The 27,371-nt window shown below is 34.3% G+C and overlaps 1 protein-coding gene across 4 annotated transcripts in view; it reads right to left on the reverse strand.

Annotated features, from left to right (window-relative positions):
* Nucleotides 1-18,404: 18,404 nt before the first annotated feature.
* Nucleotides 18,405-27,371, reverse strand: part of MDGA2 (MAM domain containing glycosylphosphatidylinositol anchor 2) — a 799,761-nt gene continuing 790,794 nt past the window's right edge. For all 4 annotated transcript variants that reach the window (XM_073895162.1, XM_073895160.1, XM_073895161.1 and 1 more), the window contains one exon: nucleotides 18,405-26,661. In XM_073895162.1, the coding sequence (XP_073751263.1) occupies nucleotides 26,573-26,661 (89 nt within the window). In that variant the 3' untranslated portion in view covers nucleotides 18,405-26,572. The remainder of the gene's footprint in view (nucleotides 26,662-27,371) is intronic.

Below are 27,371 nucleotides of genomic sequence, written 5' to 3' on the forward strand. Positions count from 1 at the left end.
ATCTCTGACTTCTCAAGAAAATGCAACTCCTGAATTGCTCATGTTATGGTGTATTTTTCTCTTTTTCATTTCTCAATGATAATTTTTAACTCCCACAATACTGCTCTTCTTGAATATAGAGATGACCCAAATGGAAATAAAGTGATTGAGTGCTTACCCTTGTGGGGTCCATTAGATCTTTCAGGCCACTTGAGTCCATTTAGTAAATTGCTACTCCAGTGCATTAAGTGGGACTCCAATTGCCTAAAATTGTTAATGCACTTAATAATTCGGCACTTGTAATTGCCAGTGATGGTAGTACATTTGCTTTCAGATTCTCATAGTAATGATTATAAAGAAAGAGTTTGTGCCCAAAGAATTACATGGTTAGCCATTAGATTTATGCAGGCTCTCTTAAATTTATAATAAACTCCTTTGTCATCCAATATTAAATAATGGATATTTCACAAGGTTTTTCCTAAGACTTTGGTTCTTCTCAAAATGAAAAGTTTATTCCTCCCTGCAATATAAAAAAACTACATACGTATACTCTACTGTTGCTTGCCATATTTTCATTTCCTTCTCATATTTAACTAATACTGCTTTAAAAGCCTCATGTAGTCTTCCAGAACATTGGCACAATGAAGTGTTTAACAATTTTAGTTGGCAAGGGGTTAATGAGTTATGATTCAATCCACAGTGTCAAAGTAGGCATCAGTTTTTCTAATAGAAAAACAATAGTTAGTTTCTTACCTGAATTGAAGGCATAATCACATAATTCTAATTTTCTATGTTGTACTAAATGAATACTCTGTTATCATAGGCAACCACTGGTGCCAAGTAATTAGTTTTAGTCAATAGACTGGCTTTATGGCTCATTTAAGGCCACCCATAATCTCTCACTACAGTGGTGATTCACCTTTGTCAATGTAACAATCTGAGAACAAGCATCTTTAAGATATGCACTTTCCCAAGCACAAGCAAATGTTACACAAGATCCAATTCACCCTCCACATCCCAATTCTAAAAGCTCAGCAGAATTCAGCATGTGTTTTCAGGCCTCTTAATTTCCTGGTATTCACTTCTTAATTAGTCAGTGAGAAGTAAACCAGCCTTTAAAATCCTGCGGGAATTGAGGTAAGGGCTGTATTTAATTTGTAGTTTAGAACCGCTTGTAAACTACTGTTATCCTTAGAGATATGGTGTCAGTCCATCATGCTGGTGTCATCGAGGGTAGTCTGTATGGATCATGAGTTAGCTCTTAAGGCTGATAATGAAATCACTTCATTTATACTATGCCTCTGTAAATTTTTTTCTATGCTCTGTAAAGAGTTTCATCTAAGGTATAAACAGAAAATGGTTTTATTTATAATTGTTAATCACTTTGTTCTGTTACCGCCATTTTTGCTGGATATCAAGATTACTTTTTGATATCACGACCTAATTCCAGATGTTGCCTTTCACCTTGGGTTATTAAAACAGTTTGATTCAGTTACTGAGAGTCTATCCTACACATTAAAAAAAAAAAGGGTCTATAGTAGACTTAAAGCTCTTGCCCTTTCCCCTTTGCAGGTTCAGTGAGGCCCCAGTAGTTCATATTGTGGGGTGACTGAATTTGGTTTTTCCTATGTCTTTACCCCCAGGGGATGATGGAAAAAGAAGGAAGAGGGAAAGGAGACTGATTTTGAAGAACTGAACTGATTCCTTGAATCATAATACAGGCAGCCACACATTGGATGTGGTGAGGCTGTGGTGTTTTTTATGATGGTCATCAACTCTCATCTATCTTGTGGTTTACAGAATCAATAAGAAAGGCAAAAACCTTCCTGAGAAAACACTCCCTTATAAATAGTCTCCCACTGGTGATTATTTTTGGCTTTGGCCACTACTTTCACCTGACTCCCATCTGGGGGCTTTACATTGCATTATTCTTTGTGGGCACTCTTTGCCCTGTTACAGTAAAGTGAGGCAAATCTGCTCTAGAAATCTCATCTAATCTTTATGTCTCAAATCTGGTGCCTTTGAAATAGCAGAGATCTAACCTCTCTACCTTCCAAGAATCTAAACCAGAGAGGCAGTCTCGGGCAGCCAGTCTCAGTGTTTGTTATTAAGTCATTTGGGCTGAAATGGTACCTCAAACCCTGGCGGCTAAGTGCTTCTCTGCTGGTCTCTTTTTAAAGTATCGTGGGCAATATCTTTGGGTAAGAGGTTGCAAACTGTGATATGCATAAGTTTCACTTGGGGAGACTGTTAAATGTAGATTCCTAGGTTCCATTTTCCTAAATTTCTGATTCATTCAGCATGGAGTCTCAAATACATGTCTTATCAAGCATTCCATGTGATTCTGATGAAATTATCTTTGAAGATTTTATTTATTTGTCAGAGAGAGAGAGAGAGAGGAAGAGAGAGAGCATGGCAGAGGGAGAAGCAGACCACCCCCACCCCACAAGCAGAGAGCCTGATGTGGGGCTCAATTTCAGGACCCTGGGATCATGACCTGAGCCAAAGACAGACACTTAACTGACTAAGCCACCCAGACGTCCCTGATGAAATTATCTTTGAATCAGACTCCAAGAAATCTTTGAGGAAATCAGCAATAAATAAAACATGGTTTCTGCCCTCAGGTTTTTAGTAATACAGTAGGTGAGAAGAATCTGTACTAAATAATTTTATTTTTTTAACAAGTAATATTTCAATAAATTCTTCAGTCAATTATATTTTATTTAGTTACTTCAAATCATATTTGGATAAGGAGGGTTATAAAAATAGTAAATCAATGGCTCTCTCCTTCCTTGCTTGAAAAGAACTTATTAATCATCAGCCTATATAACACTGGATACTATATTTTTGAACAGGGAAAATAAAATCATAATTATGGCTTAACAGGCAAGTAATAGAAACACATCATGCACATTACAGCAACCTTCACACCATCTCACACAGTATATAGCACTATTTGTCAAATGATTAAATGAGCACTTTTTTCAGCCCAGTCTTTGGCTGGGAGAAGTTGAAATTCTCTAAGAATGCCTCAATTAAAGGATGATTTATTGTAAGGATATGAGCTATCATAAGGACAATAAAAAACTGATGGGGACACAGAGACTGCCCCGGACGCAGGATTCCTTAGCACGAACGGTGACTCCAGGATATCTCAGCAGGATCTGCAAAGGCTCAATCATCTCTCAGCATCTCTCCATATATGTTCCTCCTCTGGGACACTATAAACTACTTTTTCTTTTCCTTCGTTGTCAATCTTTTCCCAATTTTATAGCCTTTTTTTTTCTCATTTTTTTCCTCATATTTTTAAAGCGACCTGCTCTGTAGTGTTTTTTTCCCTCCAAAAGGAAACAACTAAGAGTAAACTCAGCCCCATTTAAAACTGGTATTAGGCAGAAGTACTCAGGGAACTCTGACTCAGGATTTGGGGGCTTGTCACCAAGTTAACATTCTTGCCAGTTGGATCTTCATTTGTGTTTTAATTCAATGGAATTTAGTCCAACAACCAATTAATTGTTAAACAATATATGCCTGACACTGTTTAAGTTTTGGAGGCCAAATTTTAAAAAGGAGTCCATAATCAAGAGGGAATAAGATGTCTAAAGAGATACTTATAAAACAATTGAGGTGAATACACTTTATAGTTTGGGATCACTAAGGATGTTGGAACTAATTCAGCTGAGGAGATGTATCATGGAAGAGGGAAACATGAATTGGGTTTTACAGAGTGGTTAATTTTGAGTTGCTACATTGGATTCCAATCCCTGAAAGAATATCAACCTTCCTCACTGCCCACTCATGTCAGAGGATATGTAGAATTCTAAGGCTTCATTTTTCCACTGTAGTAAGCCCCAGCAGGCCCACCATTTGCCAAGATTCAAATCAATTAAAAGCAATATCAAGTTAGAACAAGACAAAATAATATAAACTGTGCTTGTGAATGATGAGAGAACGTGGCCAAGTGAACATGATTTTAGTGGGCAACACACCTAGTGAAGGACAGCTCCTTGAAAAACTAATAGTTAAGACAAATGTTGAAGTAAAAGTATGCATGAGGCCATTTTGTGCAGAAAGAAAAAAAGAAAGGAAAATGTCATGAACAAAATTATAAAGTCAGAAGAGCAAAGGGTATAAAAATCAGTAATGCGAAAGGGTGAAAAGAACAATGAATTGGTAGATTTGCTGACTGATTATAGAGAGGTAATGAGGCAAAGAAAAATTGGAGTTGAAATTTTCGTATGCTTTATCCGGAAATACAGATTGGAGAAAAGTTTAAAGATAAAGACAAGATACATGTATGTACACACATATTCAGAAGTCATAGAGAGTTAAAATTGTGACCCATTTTTCTCACATTCATGTGCGTTGGCAGGGAACAACATCAAAAAACACTAGTCAGACTAAATAAATAAAATCTAATTTGTATTTGAAGATTTTACTAAAATCTTCAAGGGTTGGCTTTTATTTTTTTAAAGGTTATTTATTTATTTTAGAGAGAGAGCATGAGCAAGTGAGAGAGAGAGAGCACAAGTGGAAGGGAGAGAGGGAGAGAGAATCTGAAGCACACTCTGTGCTGAAAGTGAACCTGATGCAGGACTTAATCTCACAACTGTGAGATCACAACTTGAGCTGAGGTAAAAACCAAGAGTCTGATTCTTAACCAACTGCACCACCCAGGTGCCCCCAAGTGATGACTTTTAAATCACAGTTCATTCTCCACACTTTAATAGAATACTAATTGCTGCTGTATAATAAAAATTGGCTTCATGAGGTAAAGGAATCTAGAGTCGAAACTTTGCACATTTAAGAGGACCCAGGTAGAAGACCTTTGTTACCTATCAAATAAATCTGTGAGACTGTGGAGAGTAGATTTATCTGCCTGTTCCAGGTAAACATTTTTCAGATATTACTAGTAAAAAGAGACATGTTAAGAAGTGCAAAAGTAAAAAAAACTAATGATGTACTATATGCTGGCTAATTGAAAAAAATTAAAAAAAAAATGCAAAATCTTCAGAAGTTCACCTACCTTCCTAGGGTGGACATTGTACATTTAGATCACTGTTTTCCTAAAACTGTTGTATATTATCTACTTTTGTGAGCCAGAACTCAGTAAAGTCAAGGTCAATAAAAATGATCAGAAAGATGCACAAAGAAAGGATTGGAGCCGGTTTGTCAGGTCGTCAGTTTGTGGAAGAGAAGGATGGAAAAGTGTAAAGAGAATTGTGTGTTGTCCCATGTCCCTTTCCTCCAGTCATACCCTTTGAAGGTCAGAATGCTTGTCATTAATGATGAGTTCTTGCTAATGTTTTCCTTTGGACATATCCCATCACAAAATAGTGCCAAAAATGATATCAAATAGAAGTACACAATGGAAAGTATATTTACACTAATATCAAGCCAGTTCTAGGGCTCAGGGTTCATTTCTAATTTATACCAATGAAGAAAATATGTAAGGTTAATTTAATGTATAGTGTTTCTTTTTTGTTTATTTTTTTCTATTAAAATATTACATCCTTGAATCCATTTTATCAAACAATAATGTCATAAAGGCACAAGCAACTTAAACTGATAAAGCCTCAGATAATCATTTCTCAAAAGATGAGAAAAATTTCAAGTAAAATTACATTTTTAAAATAGAGTTTTGATTTTACAGAGCTTTTGATGACACACCTACACCTATGAATATTTTTTCTACATCCACAGAAACTCAACTTTTCAGTCATCCAAACTGTAATGTGTCACATAGAACTTTAGAAACATACAAGATTTGAAGGTAAGAGACTTGATTTTGTGTCTTTGTTCAACTGCTTTCTAGTTATGCCATATTACTTTCTTTAAGCTTCAGGTCTTCACCTGTGACACTAACTACCATCACCATAGTAGTTAACATATCCTGAATGCTTAATGTGTGAATATATTGTTTGGAGAATTTTACATGTTTTAATCTATTTAATTCTCATATTAGTCATGAGATAGATACTATTATCCCCATCTTATGGATGGGGAAATTAAGGTGTATGGAAATAAATAAATAGATCAGACAGCTACTAATAGTAGAGGTGAGATTCATACCCAGGCTGATTGAGCTTACTTCCTGTAATAAATCTATTTTAAAGTAGACATAGTAATCGTATTTAATTCACAGTGTTATTATTTAATAATAATTAAATTGCATATTAAATAAGGTAAAGTGTGTAAAATATTCATTACCTGCAAGATGTTTCTTAAATATTTATTATCATTTATTAAAAATATCTGTTAAATCACCCTCTGTGCAAATCAATGTCCTGAATGAAATCTAATTTTAAACATGAGTACTATATTCAAAATGAGAAAAATTTACACATTTGCATAATGATTGTAAAAGTGATTGCATACTTAAACGTATATTCCATTTCAACCCATATGTAAAATGTGATATGTGCCCTGCTCATTATAGGATGGTTTAAAGTCATTAAGAAACACAGCTTTGAATTGGTATGCAGCATGTAGTTAAGGCAACTAGTTGAGCTATATTTGCAAGTAACTAATGCAGATTTATCATGATACAAACATTCTAAATGTAAGCTAGTGATTTAAACATTAAATGCAATGTTTAAACTACTTATCATAAATAGGCAGGGATTTGATTTTTGTTTTGCTCATTTTCTTCTCTCTAAATGTGTTTAATGCATCAGAAGTTTCATATGGCTTAAATGTATCTCTGAATTTTCTGTGGCCAAAAAGTGAGAGCTTACCTGAAAATAGCCCCTTTTATATATCTTCTAAAAAAAAGTGGCACACAGCAGAAGGAAGATATGTATAATAGTCATAGGTGCATGTGAGATTATATATCTGAAGTACAAATTTCAGTATCAGGATTATATATTTTAAATTTCTATTTATTAAAAATAAATTCTAGCTTTTTAAAATCATTTGAGAGCTATTTAATTCTAATCTGTTTAGATATGTGAAGTTCTTGGTTTTCATTTTTTCTGCTCCACCTACTGTGTTCCCCACAGAAACGAATTTTCAGGTAATTTTCACTGGTGATTTGTTAGAGAATGGATTTTTTTTTCTCTTTGTTGCTTTATTATGGATCATTATCAATTTATTTCTTAAATTATTCTCAAACATATTAAGAGTAAATGATATAACATCCTAAAATTCCAACTCTTTCTTCTCTTCTGCTGTATTTACTTTTTTCTATAATGCTTGCACTGTTTACATATAATATAATATAGTTATTTTGTGGTTAATTTGTTGTTATTTGTGGTGGCAGGGTTATGGTTGTATTTCTGCTCCACTACAATATAAGCTCCATAAGAATAGGTATTTTTTTTAAAGATTTTATTTATTTATTTGAGGGAGAGAGAGAACACGTGAGTGGGGAGGGGCAGAGGGAGAGAGAGAGGGAGAGAGAAAAATCCCAAGCAGACTCCCCGTTGAGCCTAACACTGGGCTCACTCCCACTAGTGTGAGATCATAAACTAGTGAAATCAAGAGCCAGAGGCTTAACTGCCTGAGCCTCCCAGGTGCTCCAAGAGTAAGGTATTTTTTGTCTGTCATGTTCTTAGTGAATGCTTGCATCATAGAAATCATTCATTTTGTTGTTGTCGTGAAACAAATGGATGGATACATGCATACGTGCATCCATCATCTGAAAGAAGCTTCACATATTATTTGTGACTAGGAACATTTTATTACATTTTAATAATTGATTAAATGGAAATTAAACAATTTTGACTATAATTTCACTATGAAATCTATCACTTCACAAAGTCATTGAAACTGATAGCAATTTCTACAGTTTGCAGAAATACTTGAAACAAAATATAGGATGTGCTCCAAATCCAAAGATTTAATCTCTAGGTTATCCTTTCTTTATACTTGCAACTCAATTCTGGAAGGTTTGCTTGCAATAGTTAATCAGATAAGTATTACTTTACTTAAGGATAAGGAAAGTCAGGCTAGTAATAGCTTCTTTAGAAACGGACATATTTAACCAAAGACTCTTTCAATATAGCTTCTTTCTCAATTGACTGCACAACATTGCAAATTTCATTAAGCTCCTGGTAAATATATTCCCCCTTTTTTAAAATTAAATGTAAGTTTCAATTCAGAGCTAACTTTACAAAAAGATAGTTTGCTTATGTTACTACATCTTTAGAATTTTTAATACATTTACTTTATAACTTTTCCTAATAAGTTTGCAAAAGATCAGGACTGAGAGAAGAGAGGGCTCTTTGAGCAACTGACCTTCACAGAGTCTGCAGCATCCTTTCTTCAGAGCTATGGTCTTCCTTTCTTCTGTGATCACCCCATTTTAGCCACTACAGTAGCTTCACAGCATAAAGGGATGCTGGGTTAATGAGCTAAGTCCTTTGAGCTTTTCTAACTATTGTCTATGGAAGTTGAGTGTTATTCTGTCTTCCAGTGTGATCCCTACAAGTTTTGCAATGCAAAACAAGAGTGGAATCAACATGAAGAAATCCTTGCTGGGTGGGGTATATTTAAAAGATATTTACTGAGAATTCAATACAACTATTGAGAGCATTCACATCAATCTTTAACTCAAGATTTAGTACCATCTTTTTCCCACCCAGACAATTGAGACTAGATTACCTTAATAAAACAAACAAACAGAAGTCCATTTAAATTAATGATATTAACCTGAGAAGGGGCAGTGTCATCCATGTTGCTCACACAGCATTACCAGATATTAATACTAGGCCTGGCTCATAGCGGCATGTTACATAGATCTGTTGAATTCATGCATGCTTGAAAGAATGAATCGCAAGTGAAAAGGATAAGAATAGTTATAGTTATATACTATAAGCATAAGAATAGTTATAAACTCAACGTAAATAAGCTGTAAGCTTACACTCTAGTTAATAAAGATTATCCATCTGCCTTCCCCTCAACAATAAAGACCCAAGCAACTCACAGTTTGAAAGAAAAAAAACTCCAAATGTAAAAAAATTCTGAGAAATTTAACAAATCAAATTATATTATTAAAACTACTTTTAAAAGACTGAAATGTTGCTCTTGTCAGCAAACATTCCTTAGAACCAAATTTTCCTTTCTAAAAGAAGAGATTACATTTCATATAGGGTACTGCTCTTGTCCTCCTGAGTTGCAAATATCCATATTTTCTAATCTTATTCTTAAAGATAGAAAATTAATTCATTTAAAGGAATAGCAGTAGCAATATTAGAAAACCCTTCAAAAAGACACAGGACATTCTTCTCAGATTATTAATTGTAAACATTTATCGTCCCTAAACCTATGACTTATTGAAATTCTACCTTTATGAAATTGATCTCTTCTCAATTTCAACATAGAATTAACATTCTAGAAATCCCGTTTTGATATAGCTAGGTGGAAATAGCTGTGGTACTTCTCAAGCTTTTTTGTGGGGGAGAAATTAGAAAAATAGATTTTCTTTCTACTAAGTCATGTCATTTCTTCAGCAACATCAGTGCCCTTGCATGCACTTAAACCTCTTAGTCACACCAGGTTCTCAGTGTGAATGTGTCAGAAAAAAATATTTCATGTATGTTTTGGTATCAGAACATTTCATGTTACCCCTATGGCATTTTCGATTCTCCTGTTGAAACTGCGCTTAGTGCTAAGGATGAAGATGACTACTGAAATTTAAAGACCATGTCTTCCTTGTACAATTTCCAATGGAGTCTAGGTCCAAAATTGCGGAGTGTCATAAAGGATCTGAATCTGGTTTGTTCATGTTCAGGCAACTGTACAGAAATAACTCGAAAATAATGGAACTGGTTGCAGTTATATGAACCTTATTTTATTCCATCCTAAAATGAATATGATTAAATTTTGATGAGAATAAAATCTTTCTCAATTTTCTCTTTTGAACTACTGCAAGATATAAGATTAATGATTTCTTTTTTCTTTTTTTTTTTAAAGATTTTATTTATTTATTGGACAGAGAGAGACACAGCAAGAGAGGGAACACAAACAGGGGGAGTGGGAGAGGGAGAAGCAGGCTTCCTGCGGAGCAGGGAGCCTGATGCTGGCTCGATCCCAGGACTCTGGGATCATGACCTGAGCCTAAGGCAGACGCTTAACGACTGAGCCACCCAGGCTCCCCTAAGATTAATGATTTCTTATCAGGAGATGAGTATGGCCTCTGAGAGACAGTCAGTAGAATCTTTATTCTAAAATCATGAGGTTGGGAGAGATAATTATGTGCCTAGAATTTTTAATCAGATATGATATATGTATATATGCTGATCTACACACATATACACTCAATTGTGTGCATCATAAGTCATTGCAAATAACTAATACATTCAAATTATTGGCACTCCTTCTTTTTGTGTTAAAGAGTTTTTTTAATCTTCCCATCATTTTTCAGAATATCCAGAAGAATGTATTCTATACATATTTTAACTTTAGGTGAAACAGAACTTGAAACATTAAATTACATTAATATATTAATTCACTTTATATCTGTAGATAAATAATACTGGGATTAGGAGGCAATACATTAGGGTGACAAAGGTCAAAAGACCCTAATTTTAATTCTGGCTATATTATCAGTCATGTAATCTTAAACCGGTTAGTTATAAAATCTCCGTGTAATGGTTTCCTGATGTATAGAATGAGCATGTGACTGTTCTATCTCACAAAGCATTTGGGAACATCACATTAATTTTTTATTAGGAAATCTGAAGATAATTAAATCTTATAAACATAAATAATATTGTTAAATCATAATAAAACAAATGATACAGCAGAAACAATAAACTCTTTATTCTATACATTCTCATGTACAAATTTCAGTGATTTCTTGAATATTTTTTCTATATATACACATTTTTATTAGTTTGGTTTCCTACATATTTAGTTTAATTCAACAAATATTAATTGAGCACCTAGTATATGCCAATCTCTGAAATTGGCATTGCAGAGAACATAAAATTAATAAGAAATAATGCCTGCTCTTAAGGAGCTTACAGTCTCTATTAAGAAAACAAGACAAGGACCCAATGGTTATAATATAAAGCAAAATATCTGTTCCATAAGAGGTGTGAAAAGGTGTTATGAATTTCAAGAAGGGTAAAACGGTAGCATTTGACATGAATGTTCAAGAATGGGTAGGACTCCCCATCTCTCACCCCCATTCCAAGACCATAAGTCACTAGTAAGATAAAACTCAAAGACTTTAGAGAGAGTGAGTATGTTCTAGGAAAGCTTTGCTTTCCAGTAAAATTGCAATATACAGTAATCTGGCAAGGTATATTACATATAAATAAGGAAAGTTGTGGGTATATAGTTAGGCATTTGTACTTCAGTCAGAATGCAAAAGGTAGACAGTAAGAATCCCTGAGCAGGGGACCAAAATGTTTGAGGCTCCACATTCTTGTAAAAGAGTGGAACTCTATGTAGGAAGACCAATTTGACAGAGTTGTGATTAGTTTGGGAATAGGGAGCATAAGGGAAATGACATGAGCCAGGATGCTATTCCATTGTGTAGACAGGAGAAAATTCATATTAATGTCTGTGAAGCAGAGTGGAATTTAAAAAAGGTTTAAAATGACAGAAATGAGGAGGCAAAACTGATTACATTTAAGACACAAAAGAAATGGAGGCAAAGATGGTTCAGCAGGTTTTGAACATAGTTGAAAATAGTTCACTAGAAAAATCATAGCATAATGGTAGCCAAATTAATAAGATAAAGAATTCAGGAGTAGAATTTGGTTTTTAGGGATGAAGAGGAAGTTGATTTCTGATTTGGACTATAACGGGTAGTATTCAGCATAAATCTTGAATCTATATAAAAGATGCTGACCTGGAGAATAAGGTCGATTCAGACATCATCCATGAAAGGGTAGTTCTTGTAGTGGATGGGACAGAACTAATAAAAATTAACTTGGACCACTGGAAATGGTTAAAGATAGAAGAAGGGTAGGTGGCATGTGAGGCCATAGATAGTATCCAAAACAATGAGAAAAAGCCAACAAATATGATAACATTTGCCAATGTTGGCAGTTTCAAGAAGTTGGTAATTTCAAAAAAGTGTGATAAACATTATAAGAAATAATAAGTTGACTGAAGAGAATAAATTGGGAAAGTTTTCAGACTTGTCTTCTACAGGATCAGAGTGGGGGGAATATAATCATTCATTGTTGCTTAACAAAAGAGTTGACACATTACTCTGAATCTTTTTGAAAAAGGGTAAACAAAGTAAGTATGCTTCCTCTGGTTTCCTAGAACTTACAGTGCAGTAAGGGAAACTAATAATAATCAAATACACAATATTTAATTAAACATCTGAGAAATGTTCTAAAGGAAATTAGAGGAAACATGTAATAGAAGACACTGATTTGATCTAAATGATGAAGACAATTTTCCCAGAGGAACACCTGTATAAGCTGAGATGAGGAAGGAACCAGGAACAGGGAAGGAGGGCTTAGAGTATTTGAGACAAGGATGAGTAGACACAAAGGCCCCAAGTATGGAGGCAGCATTGGAGAAACTGAAGAAAAGCTCTGTCATGAGCACGAGTGAGAGTGGTAAGAGAGTTATTCATTCTTCATCTTAATTTGGTAAGTGCCCACTACAGGTTATGTAATATGATAGATACTGGGGAGTTGTCAGTACCCAGTGAACAAGACAAGGCTGGATTGGTGAGCAGAAGCCAGATTATGAAGATTTTCTTATACAAATATTGGGGCGCCTGGGTGGCTCAGTAATTAAGTGTCTGCCTTCGGCTCAGGTCATGATCCCAAGGTCCTGGGATCGAGCCCCCGCATCGGGCTCCCTGCTCAGTGGGAAACCTGCTTCTCCCTCTCCCACTCCCCCTGCTTGTGTTCCTTCTCTCGCTGTGTCTCTCTCTGTCAAACAAATAAATAAAATCTTTAAAAAAATTTTGGAAAAAAAACTTATACAAATAAAATTTACTCTCCTTCTTAAAGCCTTTTAATGGCTTCCCACTGCTTGCCAAATAAAGACTGAATTCCTTAATGTAGCATAAGTTTTGTAAGATAATTATATAAGCTACAGGTGGAGAACAAAGATGACAATATCAAATGTGGAAGTCTACAGTGAGAAGCTAATGCAGTATCCTAGCAAGAGCTCATGGTATCTTTTTCTAGGGTAGTGACATCAGGGATGGTGGCAAGGACATAGCTTCCAGATATACTCAATAGGCAAAAGTAAACAAGACATGGTGATGGATTGGACGTAAGGGACGAAGACTCGGGAGGCATCAAGGTTGATTCTAGGTTTCTGGCTTATATTATGATTGTTGCTGCCATCATCGATATAAGGAATACTAGAGAAGAAACAGGTATTAATGCACCAATGTAAAAGAAGGTTTTGAAATTTTTATTCACTTGTGATCATGAAAACCATCAATTTAGCCACACAATTTTAGTCCTATTTCTGACCACTGACAAGCATCGGTCAGATGTTTGGCTGAGACTATCAGTGTGGGTCCATGCAGTACATCTGTCTATGAATAGCTATTTAGGGTGGAGTTTGAATCTTCAGGACTGGCCTCATTAGCACATACCCAAATCAACAGAGCTAACCAGGGCAAAAAAGATGAAAAGAAATGCGCTCATTGTGATGGAGATTGCTCTCATGTGCTGTGTACTATTTTCCAGAACAAATAAATACAGTTGAGAGACTACAGTTGAGATCAACAAATAATTAGTGTTACAGGAAGGAAGAGATAAAAATGGAAAAATAGTCTTGAGGAACATGTACATTATATTGTAAAACAGAAATTCTGCATATTTCTCCGGGCACGTGAACTCTTCATTTTTCTTCATAATTCAGGAATCATCAATAAGTCATTTTCATTAACTTACAAGCAAGATTTTCACTTTTTTCTGATTAATATTTCCCATCTGAAGTTTGAATCAAGTATACCTCGCTAAGTAGAGCTTATTTTAACTTCACAACCTTACCTGATTTCCTCTGTCAGTGGGCAACATTAAGTGATATCTTGCCCTTGACAATTATCCTGTTTTCATTTTCCCAGCACATCTTTGAAACTCACCAAGCAGACAAGGTTCTCCTTGCTGTCTTATATGTCTGTATAAAATGACTACAGCCCCATTTTCTAGGCTATCCAAATGTAGACAAGATCGACTTCTGGACAATAAAATCCCAAAGAAAATCTTTCTCTATACTGGGTCATTTCTTTTCTCTTTCAGGATTTTTTTTTCCTTCAGACTACAAAATTTATATATATTTAATGCAAAAAAAAATTAAGAATAAAAAAAATAAAAGAAAATGGAACTTTGCGAAACCATACCTACCAGACAGGAGAATGTAGCAGTTTAGGAGTATACATATTTTTATAAATATATCAGACTACATGTAATATGGTATGTGTTTTAACCTAACAATATGTAGTAGACATATTTATATGTTAAAGTTCAAGCCCATTTAAAAAAATGGATTCCTGATTCTTTCTTCCATAAATAAACTATCGCCTTAGTTTGGTTCTCCCAGAAGAGAGACCTTTATCTTTGAGACAAGGTTTTAGTACAGTATCTTATCCAGAAGGTGATTACTGGAAAATTGTATTAGAGATGAGGATGTGATAAAGGGAAGGAAAGGCAACCAATAAAGAATTGATCTTAATTCAAGGACCATGGCAGATAATGAACTTGGTCATATTTGGGGAACTCTGGGAGTCTGTAAAAAAAAGTATTTCAGAGTTAGTCTCTTTTGGGGCTAGAAACCTGGGACATTATACATTGGTTGAAGGCTGGTTGTAGTGTTAATTTTTTGAGTTATAATGCATGGGTAGGTCCTGAAGAAATCTCTCACACAGTTGGCAATCTTCAGGCTGCACTGTGTTAAAGCTAGAGTGGATATGGGAAGAGCACAACCATACTTTAACCATTTCTTTACTGATGGGCATTTATATTGTTTCCAATTTTTTCACCATTATAAGCTGCCATAATATCCTTATACATAATTATTTGCTTGCTTGTCTGATATTCCATGGAATTATAAGTGGAATTAAAGAAGAATTTGAAAATTAAGGGCGGCAATCTTTGGATATGTTTGGGATGAAGAGAGGCAACTTCCTTGTCCTTATATGAAGGTTTTTATGGAATGTTCATACATCATATAAGTAACTTTAATATAATATTCTAAATTTAACTTTAATATAATATTCTAAATTTAGATTTAACATCTGAAACAGCTAAGCTGTTAGCCCCATTTATTACTTTATTTTATATCTTCCATCATTGCTATGAGAAAATGCCGGTATTTTGGACTAAAATAAGTGTGCCTAACATTGTAATAGGACTTAAATTTGTTCAATTTTCCATTTTAAGATAAAAATAACATTGATTATAAAAGAATAATGGTGAGAAAAATCTTTAGTATCTTGAGCTACACAGAGTTCTTTAGACTTGACACCACAAACATAATCCATAAATGGGAAAAGTAATGTTAGACCTACCTCATCAAAACTAAAAACTTTTGTTCTGCAAATTACCATGTGAAGAGGATGACAAGACAAAGTACAGACTGAAAGAAGCTACTTAAAGGCCATATATCCAGCAAATGACTTAACGTGTAAAATATAAAAAGAGCTCTGAAAACTCAACAGTAAAACAAAACAAAACAAAACAAAACAAAAGATCCAATTAGAAAATAGGCAAAGGGCGTGGTTAGACATTTCACAGATGAGGATATTCAGATGGCAAATGAAAAGGTATTCAACTTCATTAGTCATTAGGAAAATGAAAATTAAAATCATGAGACATTGCACACCTACCAGAATAGTTAAAATAAAAACAAATAGTGACAATACCAAATGTTGGTGAGAATGCATAGAAATTGGATCATTCATGCATTGCTGGTAGGAGTGAAAAATGGTACACTCACTCTGGAAAACAATTTGGTAGTTTTTTATAATATTGAACATTTATCTCAGAAATGGAAATTTACCTTCACACAACAGTATATACATGAATGTACATAGCAGCTTTATTTGTAATGGCCCCACACTGGAAACAACCCAGATGTCCTTTAATGGGTAAATGGTTACACAAACTGTTACACAATACTATACTCTGCAATAAAAAGTTACAAACTATTGGTTACATGCCACAATTTGGATAAGTCTCCATGGAATTATGTTGCCTGTAAAAAGCCAATCCCTAAAATTTATATAGCATATGATACCACATTCTTGAAATGACAATATTGTAGAAAAGAGAACAGATTAGTTGTTGCCAGGAATATGGGATGGGTTGGAAAAGGGGAGACAGGAGGGAAATGTGTAAAGTAAAAGACAACACTAAAGGGGTTCCTACAGTGATTGAACTGTATATCTTGACTGTGGTGGTGGATACATGAACCTACAGGTGAGATAAAAATACACAGAACTAACTACGCACACATATGTAAGTGGGAAACCTGGTTAAAGTGTATATAGGATCTCTCCATGTTATCTCTTGCAAATGCAGGTAAATTTAGAATTATCTCAAAATAAAAGTTTGTTTTTAAAAAATGAGCAGCATGTCTGTTTAGAATATAAACACATACATGAATCTCAATGGTAACTTTTTTTTTTAAAGATTTATTTATTTATTTTGAAAGAGTGAGAATGAGAGAGAGAGAGAGTACATGAGAGGGGGGAGGGTTAGAGGGAGAAGCAGGCTCTTCACTGAGCAGGGAGCCCGATGCGGGACTCGATCCCGGGACTCCAGGATCATGACCTGAGCCGAAGGCAGTCGCTTAACCAACTGAGCCACCCAGGCGCCCGAGAGAGAGAATCTTAAGTAGGCTTCACGTCCAGTGCGGAGGCTGATGCGGGGCTCGATCCCACGCCCCTGAGACCATGACCTGAGCTGAAGGCAGTCGCTTAACCGACTGAGCCACCCAGGTGCCTTCAATGGTAACTTTTGAAGAATGCCAAACTTGTGCTTGCTTACTAGCATGTTTCTAACTTAATTTTCTATACCCTTAAATAAGCATGATTATTCAAAAAATAATTTACCTTATAAAGTAATGTCAGAGAGCTTATTATATTTGGGAGCTATTACATTTCATGTCAGATAAATAAGAGCGTTAAAATATTTGAATCATTTAAATATCATAGAAAATTCTTCCTTGTCTATTTTCAAGATAAAACAAGGATAAGGAAATAAGAGTTAGCTATTGAAGAGTTTTTAAAGAAATTATTTTAAAAGATATATTACTTTATTAAACCAGTATGTTGGGGTGCCTGGGTGGCTCAGCTGTTAAGTGTCTGCCTTCGGCTCAGGTCATGATCACAGGGTCCTAGGACTGAGCCTCGCACCGGGCTCCCTGCTCGGCCGGAAGCCTACTTCTCTCTCTCCCGCTCCCCCTGCTTGTGTTCCCTCCCTCGCTGTGTCTCTCTCTGTCAAATAAATAAAATCTTTAAAACAAACAACAACAGCAAAAAACCAGTATGTTAAAAAACCCATTTCTCTCTTTGCTAAATGCTTCGTTTGTATTGCCTCATTTAATCATTATGGCATTATGAGGTGGGTACTGTTCTCACCATCCCATTTTTACAGGTGATCAAAGCATACAATAAGCACCCATATGTGGTGCTTATTGTATGTCAGTAATGTTCTAAATTTTTTATACATATTAGCTCCTTAATTAGATAACACAACACCCCTTTTATAGCTAAGGGGACTGAGGGAGATGATGCAATGAAGAACGCTCGCAGTCTGACACCACATTTTTCCATGGTGTCTCCAGGGGTACTAAGGCACAGAGATTTTAAACCATCTGTACAAGATCACACAGCTCCTAGTGGTAGAAATCACGATTTGAACTTGAGTTCTTTCCAATACCCCAATCTTTAATAAATTGTGGTTATTTTGATCGCATAGATCATGATTATTTGAGAGGCTTTTTAAAATCCTATACCCTCTCCCTTCCCTCAAGATCAACTGAACAAAACCCCTGGGGCCAAGATTCTGGAATCTGTGTTTTCAAAACAATTTTTGGAGATTTTGATTCACATTAGAGTCAGAGTTCAACTGCATTACACCATGTGAAGCAGATTTCTTGTGAGGCTGTCAAATGAAATATCTGGTATAATTATAAATGATGCTGTATTTCATCAGCCTTAAGATTATTATTATTTTGCAATTCAACATCTCTAAATAGGACTTTCTGTCACCGTCAACTGATGGTGTCTTACAGTCACAATAAAAAATGTTTTTTTCTTAGACGTATGTAAAATAATGTTTTAGATTTGATAAAGTATGGAGGTTCACTGATAATAAAATACAAAAGACATTGCTTATTAAACACTGTTCTTTTCAGTCCTGGGTCACACCATGAAAGGGTGACCATCCACATGCAGTGAGAGGGTGAAGGAAAGAAGACTGGAAGGCATCCATCATACAGAGGTTCAAGTAATACCATGGTGAGTCACTAAGGCTAGAACAAATGAGATGAAAACACTTTGAAAATGATAAATCATTATATAAATAGGGTGTATTTATGAACGTGTGTGTATGCGTGGGCTTGAAGTAAGATTATTACAGAAAGCAGAAATAATTTGAAGATGCTCATTGCCAAACTGGCACACCCAACTCTAAACTAACCTACATACTGGGAATCCACATAACCAGGAAGGAGAAAGTGGACGGAGAAGCCAAACTGTGACTACAGTCACTGCAAAGTAAAGAAGAGAAAGCCAGAAGAGTGTGTGGTAAAATATTTGCATATATATTTATTGCGGTTCCTTTTCAAATTTACTTCATCGAAGTATTTTATTTTCAGTTTTTAGATTATGTATCTCTACAAAATGTATTTGGTTATGTAATTTTCCTTTCCTCTCCTTTCTGTTAATGTGAAGGCTCTAGTTTGATGAGTTTTGTTTCTTAGTGCATTCTCCTTATCTATTCATATCGTCCCCCTCTCGGTGACCTCATTGTTTATATTTCTGTCCTAGAAGCTTTCTCATTCTGTTCTTTGAGCCTTCACCTGTAACTAACATTCCTTTCATTGTGTCTATATTTTATGTACTGGATTTGTAATCTGGACCTGTCCTTGGGAAAATTGTGGAACAAGTATAGTCTTCGAAACCCCGTACCTCACCTGTTTGCATGCCTCTCCTTGTTCCTTAGCCCCCTCCAGTACGTCAGTGTTTTCTCAGCCTATTTTGCTAGGTATTTGAAAACTGTGAGCTAATGAAATGTTACCTCCAAGTTTTAGAGAACTCTAATATGCTTCCTTAATGGCAGTATTTCTAGTTTTTAAAAGACTACGTGGAGAGAGCAATCCTAAGCATGAAGGAATGGACTGCTGGGTGAGGAATGGGCGGTCCTAGTGGAGGATGTTGATTCAGAATGGATACCCTTCTGGTACCCTCAAATACCCTGGTATTGGAAAGGCTTTTTGAATACATGCAAAATCCCAGTCTTGTACATGACATTGTCAAAAACTAAACCAATGAAAAAGGAAAGATGCATGTTTATTTCATTAAAAAATTATAACAGACACTGTACTACTTATAGTTTCACTCACGTAACAATTAGTTATTGTGTGGTGGCCATGTACTAACACTGTACCATCTTTTATTTCGGGCTCTTTGGCCTGTTGAATGGTGTTAATTTTGGAAATTAAAACATGTAATTCAAAACAGAAACAGTTAAAATAACAAAAAATAGTTCTGTCTGTTCAACACAATTCCCAATTTTGAAAATTAATTTACCATTATTTGTTCCATATATAAGAATCTAGTTTATGCTACATAAAATATTCCCAGAACTAAATCAATATTTCCTTATTTTTAAAATTTTGTTTTATAATTCAGTTATTATATAATTTGTAAAAATATTTGCTTGTTTAAATATACTTCAAGTTTAGTGGATGATTGGATCTCAAGAAATATATACTGCAGCAAACTCTAGAAAGGAGCTAGGCTTGAATTTAGCTAGAGCTCATGATCTCTCTAATATAAAATTAGGCATAATATTCTATAATTAACACATTTTGGTTGAAAGAAGAGATCCTATGCAGTATTAGTCTCATATATAACGATGGCATCTGACATGAAACATGCAGAATTAATTTCATTTTCCTTAGTTTAACCACATAGTAATTTTGTTTGCAAAAACATTGACAACATTTGCCCTTCTATTAAGAAATATAATCACCTTCCATTTAACTAAGAAATGACAGGAAATTGTGTTGCAAAAGCTTATGCTGGTATTTCAGTTGTCTTGACTTCTCATTTTTTTTTCTCACATGCAGGAGACATCTTCTGTCCGTGAAACTGCATTGATTTTATCACTGAAAGGTGACATTGCTGCTTATTTCCTAGGTTCATTGAATAAGTTCTATTCTAAATATAGCTCCAAATCATGGATTAATTCAATCATCATTAATTCAATAATCTCTATAGAACCTAGATAAGTTGGAAGTACTTGTTAAAAGACACAGTCCTTGCCCTGGGATAGGTTACAATTTCAGCTGGGGAACAGAGCTTCAGACAACTAAAGACTACTTTAAAGGAACATAAGTACTATAGGAAATCAAAAGATGGGTAAGGTCCTTAATTTGGCTTAACTAAATAGCTTATAAAGAATAAACAGTATTTTAATACATAGTTAGGGGTTGATTTTTAAACACAATTAATGGGCCTGTTAATGATAATTGTATTCACTTTTCTAAAATTTCACAGATATACTTAGAAATATAATACCAGAGAGAGAGAGGAAATTAAGCTATGCAAGTTAATTGTTAGGATTCCATTTATACTTTGGTTCACTTGAATCATTGTCAAGCACTTATTGTTTCCCTCAGAAGACCCACATGTAGCCGACAGTGCCCCCATGAACTATGTGACTGGAACTATCTTCCTGGAGAACATTAGTGCTGTAATCTTCAGTGGATATTTCACATATCGTGCAGAAGCCCAGAGTTACTAAATTGAGCCATAATTCTTAAATCACAGTTCATTCAGGAAGTTTTTTTAGTGCCTACTTAACACAATCTTATAAATGATCCCTCACAAAGGATGTAAAAATCAACACGTATCTTTAATGGGCTAATTGTGCTTCACTGCAGTGTTGAGTCTATAAAAGCTTTTTAATAGTGAAAGAAATGATGGCATTTTCATCTTAATTTGCAAATATAATTGCCATTCTAAATAGCTTTTTGTTTCTAACTTAAGTGCTTATTGACAGCAGAAATTTCCCCAAAACACTAATAGAGTATTTAACATAATTGCATTTATTGAAAGAAAATCCAAGGGAAAATAACATACAGCTATCTGAAACTATTTAGCAGAAGTAAAATATCAAAATGAAAAGTAAGTTAAATCTAAACTTTGAGATCTAAAATGTAACTAATATTCAATATAAATTCAACACAATAGATATTTGATTAAACTTATACATTTAAATATACTAATGAGATTCAAGAAATAAAAATAGTATCCTGGAAGTCCAGGACAACAATTAAGAGCCATATGAAAACAAACTGAAACTAACAAGCTAATCCCTATTTCATAGAATTTCCCATCATTTTTATTGAAAAGAATATTTTTTTAAGCTCAACTCATGGAAAGTTAGAACAATTGAAATTAAATTCAATCAGTTGTAAATACTCCCTTGAGAAAACTATTTCATTTCTATCTAGAGTTTAATAACCCCTATCCTGCTCAGAATTTTGAATACCAATCCCTTAATTTCAATGTACTCAATATGGGTTCAGGGTAGTGAAAGCACTACCCATATTTTATTAAGCTTTATTCTAATAATGTCAATAAAGAATTCCATATGGAAATATATGGAATAGTTATCTCTCCCTAACTTACAGTTGTTTCTAAGCAGACATGAACGTATGATGGATTGATTCTGAATTGACATATTGCCCAGTAAATTTCAAATCTTTGAGTCCTACTTTTTCTATGTAATAACATATATTTATAAGTACTATGGATACTCAGCAAAGAGCTTTTTAATATCGGATTTGAAAAAAGTTCGTTCATGGTAGCTTTTCTCCTAAGTTGAAGTAAAAAAATGTCAGACTGCTTTTTAAAAATAAGCACTAAGAAAACTAATTAAACTGGTTAGACACAAAAGGAACGTTGTAGGAAAGGAAATAGCATGGGATTGAACCCTATGGTTTTATTGTTTTCACAGAAAATGCAGTAACTCCTCATTGATAGCAACTACCCAGTTGCAAGAAGAGTATATACCTTCTGCTTTGTTGAGCCGCAGGCGAAGCAATTTGTAAGAAGTAGCCATCAACCAAAAAGGAAATGAATTTGAAGTGAAATTTTTTCTGGTTTAAATGCTGTTGTGAGGCCCTGATCTTTGAAAGGCACATTAAAAAAAAAAAAAAAAGTTTGTTTTGTTGTTAAAGAATCCTTTGAAAATCACATTAGTCTGTCACCATCTTTCAAATCACTAATCAAAACAAACAAAATAGGTCATAAAAAGTACCACAGCCAGTATCATACAGTCTTAAGTATAGACCTGAATTAATTAATTGTTCTTCAAATTATGCACTTTGACAGATAAGTTTATTATGAAGTCTTAAAGTAAAAATGCATGTTTGGTGAAAAGTTAGTACAGTTGTCATTCATATTTTGTCATATTTTAAAATATAAAAGAGTGGGATTATTTTTATTATTTGTAACATGATGTAACTGACTAGCTGCTTTGTAATTCTGATTATTATAATTATCATAATTCATTGCCATGCCAAAGTCAATTCTGTGATAATGTGAAATGAAGTACTGTTAGTTTAGCCTATTGTATGGCATTGTAGTGTATGTACCATGCATCTTTCAGATTTCTTAAAGAAAATTTAATGGCAGGCCAAACTTCTAACTTACTAAGTACTATGAATCACACAAAACAAGAAAACATTTCAAACCAGGGATACATAGCATATTGTACTTCATGAATAGGTAGCAGGAAGAAAAAAAAAAGACAACAGGGCTAGGTATGTATATAATGTCTGTAAGAGAAGATTCAGATTTTTAAAAAGCACAAAATAAAAAGTTATGTTATTTTTAAATAATGCATAGGCAATGAGTATTTAATATAAATCCTACAAATATGATAGGGCATCCTTTTCTCACTTTTGAGATTGTTGAAAAGGAATGATATTGGGCATGATTTGGCTCTTCTGGAGACTTTAGTGAATTTGGTGAATTTCAACATATCTAAGATGCCATCAGTTTTAATATACACTTTTATTTTATATATCACTACACAGAAATGCTACCAATTATAATTAAAATAGGCCCAGTTGCAGAGATGTTAAAATGTGGAGGAACCAACCATCTTTGAACTAATAAGACAGAGTAAGCTCCTAATTAATCGGATCAGTTACTGACACTAGGAGATTACATGGTATAATCTTTCTCCCAGAGAATTAAAAGCCTGATGCCTTCCTATAAAGAACAACAACAAAAATGGCATCAATTACACTTAAAATGTTATCAAAAAGGAAAAAGGGAAATACGTTGGTGAGTTCAACTCATAATAAATACAAAAAATATTAGGAAAAGAAAAGCAGTTGATAAACAGGTAAGTGCTTTAAAGTCATCATTATTATAACTAATGTTAAACAGATTACTTAACACAGTTTACATTTCACTTGTCCCAACCTTTTAAAATTTCCTGCATTTTGATTCATTTTCTTTCAATTAAAGCAACTGAACATTTGATCTGGAGTGAAAAACATTCTACAATTCTAAGATTGTTGGTTTATATAAATGATCCAGAACCCACTTGAGATATATACTCTAATTTATTACTATATCAATAAATCTGATTGTTTTTGCAGTTCTTCTGATTGCCCTTTGTTCTTGGTGCTCATCTGCAATTTCTCAAAAATTTAATCAAAATTAATTTTTGAAGTACCAGCCAGTTCTCATGACTTCTTAAGCGTGTGTATTCTTAATGTGTGAAAAGTTATAGAAAGACTTTAGTATTTTATGAGTACTTTGTAGAAGGATTGAAGCTTTCACTTATAACAATTTCTTTATGCAGTGTTAATAAGGAGAAAAGGAGACTTGATTGTTTTCCTGGAAAGGACAAAGGTATACCCAAATATTCTGAGTATAGGTTTTTTTTTTAGTTCTTTGCAAAAGTCTCACTCAAATCAAATTCAAGATAAGGGAAGAAGGTGGCAATGAGCTAAGCCTCTCTTTAGATGAAAACAATTTTATTAATATTATCAGCAGTGAGTGTGCAGAAAATCAATTAGGAAGGATGATCCACTAATATGGGATAGTGGAGGGAAGTGGTTAGTTGCCACACAAAATGGAAGTCAAGGTGAAGGAGAGTTAGTAAATACTAAGCTAAGTGCCCCCCAATATTGTTTAATCTCTTTGGTTTGATAAAACAGATGGTTGACTGTAATTCTGAAAATTTTCAATATGCCTAATGTGTTCAAATAAGTTATAAAGCTTATTAGTTAATTCTGTTTAATTTAAAGGAATCGGTTTAGCTCGATTTTATCACTACCTAGATATTCCAGCTGGTCCCCTCTTTAACTATGAAAATATGCATTAAATTCCAAATTCACATTTGTTTCATATTTTACTTTCACAGGTTTGACTTTTTTTTTTTACATGTATGAAAAATATGGAAGAGTGCTTCAGGAGTTCCTATTAAATTCTTTCCTGCAGACATTAAAGTGTATGAAGTCCTGAAGATTTATCCCATGGTAACATAACCGATAAATTGTATAGCTAGTCTCATTTTGGTGACAAGTAAACATTGCTCAACAAACACACATACCGCTTTGCATACCTTACCTGGAAAGAGGCTTTATTGAACATAGCTGTAAAATTATCTTTTAAGTTGAATTACTGAATTTGCACAAACATTTCTACAGATTTTTTTTCTTTTAAAAATCAAGCTTTGTCATTTTCCACTACATTTTGTTGTGCTTTTTATATTAATATTTGCAAATGTTATAATTTAATACTTATATCCCAATTACTTGCATAATCAGTTTTTTTTTAATCCTGGGGTATTGAAAGAACATATAATAATAATAATATTCTTCTTTAGACAAAAGTCTTTTTAAATGAAGTTAAAAGCTGAGATAATTTAAGGAAAAAGATCTTCAAATTTTCATAACCAACAGGTTTAAGTGAAATTTACAATGCATTGGAAAACTGGCTGGTTAAAGGTATGATTTGTCCTCAGGTAGCTCAAAATCATTTTTACACGTTTTTGTTTTTTTTTGTAAAAGTGTTTTTAATCTTGGTAAAATAATAAAATAATATTTCACAATCTGCACAGAGTCTGACTAAAGGGCAGAGGCATATTACCCTCAGTGTTTAGAATAAAGCCAGATTTTTCAGGCCCAGTTCCGCTGTAGAGTTTGTATGCACTGCAATCACAAACATTTTCTTGCTCCCTCTAAAGCTAGGGCCAATTTCATTTCAAATGGAGGTTAGAGTAAAAAAAAAATCACTCTTGTGTTTTATCACCTTCTGCGCTAAGTATTATCTTAACAACCTTTTGCTCTGGTTGACCCATTTAATAACCTGGAAGAAAAAAGTGTTGCTCCCATGTCTGGTCTCAATGGAAGTTATTTTCTAATGGACACTAAGCCGAAAGGCCATGGCTGTCTAGGAGGTCAAACAACAAATAGCTCGTCTGCATGGGCTTACTCAGCAGCTCCGGTCCTTTCTTCTTCAGAAGCGGCTTTTGTTGTCTTGCCTGTCATTTGCACACTTAGGCTCTGTAGTTTGTTTATAAAATAGTTTTACACAAACCACTCTTAGCAGTGCAAGCTTCTGAGTTGAAAATTATTCAGGCTTGTTTCATTGAAGGCACTTGGTTTCCATGGCAATTTATAAAAGATGGTGGTTTGGTTTCTTCATTGGAACAGATGACTTAGTTTGGGTGTTCAAGTGGCCGCAAGCAAACTCCGATAAGCCTGTGTAATATGTAAGCCCAGGTTTACCATCCTGGATAGTAATGCATGCAAAAAGAGACAGCATACAGTTATCTAGCTTAGCCATGGGAGGAAAAAAATAACAATAAAGGTGGGGTGGGGACAGGTGGGGAGGAGCATGAATGCTTTAAATAATTCTGAGTTCGGGTTATTTTCAAGGAAGTGTAACAACCAAAGGTAAATGGGCCTACGTTTATTTAATTCTCTATGTAAAACCTTCTTGAAAGGAAAATAAATGCCAGCTCTTCACGTACCCTGTTTACAGTGAGGTTTTTGTTGGCAGGCCATTAGGTTTCCATGGTAACAAGCAAATTATTCATTTGAAACAAAACCAGCCATGACTTTGTGCTTTGACAAGGATTTCTATAGCTTTTTTTTTTTTTCCAGAGTTCAACCAGATGACCAGATGACGCTGAAATCTTTTTAGCCACAAAAGCACCTGAAGGTCTCTTCTCTACTCAGGTCAAGAATATTTTATATGTAGTTTGGAATAAGTTATACTTCCATGATGTCTTTTTATCCCCAGTGCTTTAAAAAATTCATTTTTATTATTTTATTTTTGAGTCAGTAGTCAGTGGAGGAATCTTTGGTAGTTTGTTTTTCAATGTCCATTTACAAAGACTCTTTCTTCATGCCAGTGCCTGGTGAATCTTTTATAGCCTCTGCCAGGATAAGGTCACCTTCGAGGACTTAAGATAGAGATGAGTACAATGACCGGAAAAAGCCATAGATGTACTAAAATTCCAACAGCACCATCAACAGAATCTAAAGACAAGGAAAATAAATGCCAAGAAACAAACAAAAAAAAGAATAAATATTCCATGTAGCTACCAATACAACTTTGGTGAACTAATAAAACAACAGAGTATATGGAAAGCATTTTTGGAAAATACTTTTTTTTTTGGTTTGTTTTAATTATCAGCCTATTTCCAAGACATGTGAAAAGGAAAATAACTTAAATGTGTGGTTAGAAAAATAGAAATATTTTAAGTTGATATGATATACTATGAGAACTTGTCTGGAAGGTATTTGTGTGAGTTTGTGGCTGAGTTCAACCTCAGAGTTCTACTAGCCACATGGAAGTATGTACACAGGAAATTCTTGGTAATCCTAAGAGGTCGGTTTTTTTCCAAAGCTTCCAGAAATGATTAAGATTAAAGAGTGAGAAAAAAACTACTTTTTATGAAAACTAAGAAGGGATTGTTATGGGTAGAAAATCAGATACCGCAAACACTGCTTAGATCAGTCCAGTATCTATACACTGAATAAATAATTATCTATTCAGTGTGAGTTTTAGAAGCATTATGAAGTCCATTTTAACTAAAAAATCTGTCCCACTATTCTGACTTAAGATTCCTACCATAATTGGTGTTTCAAGTAGAGCTTCATGTCCAAGTGATACCTAGAATGTATGCCTTGCCCAGAAGGGCTAACATGAGCAAGCTGGATCATTCATTCCCCTGGCATAAGTTACA

This window comes from Callorhinus ursinus, unplaced genomic scaffold (genome assembly GCF_003265705.2).
Source record: "Callorhinus ursinus isolate GAN/ISIS: 27379988/994484 unplaced genomic scaffold, GSC_fseal_2.0 scaffold8, whole genome shotgun sequence".
Lineage (NCBI taxonomy): Eukaryota > Metazoa > Chordata > Mammalia > Carnivora > Otariidae > Callorhinus > Callorhinus ursinus.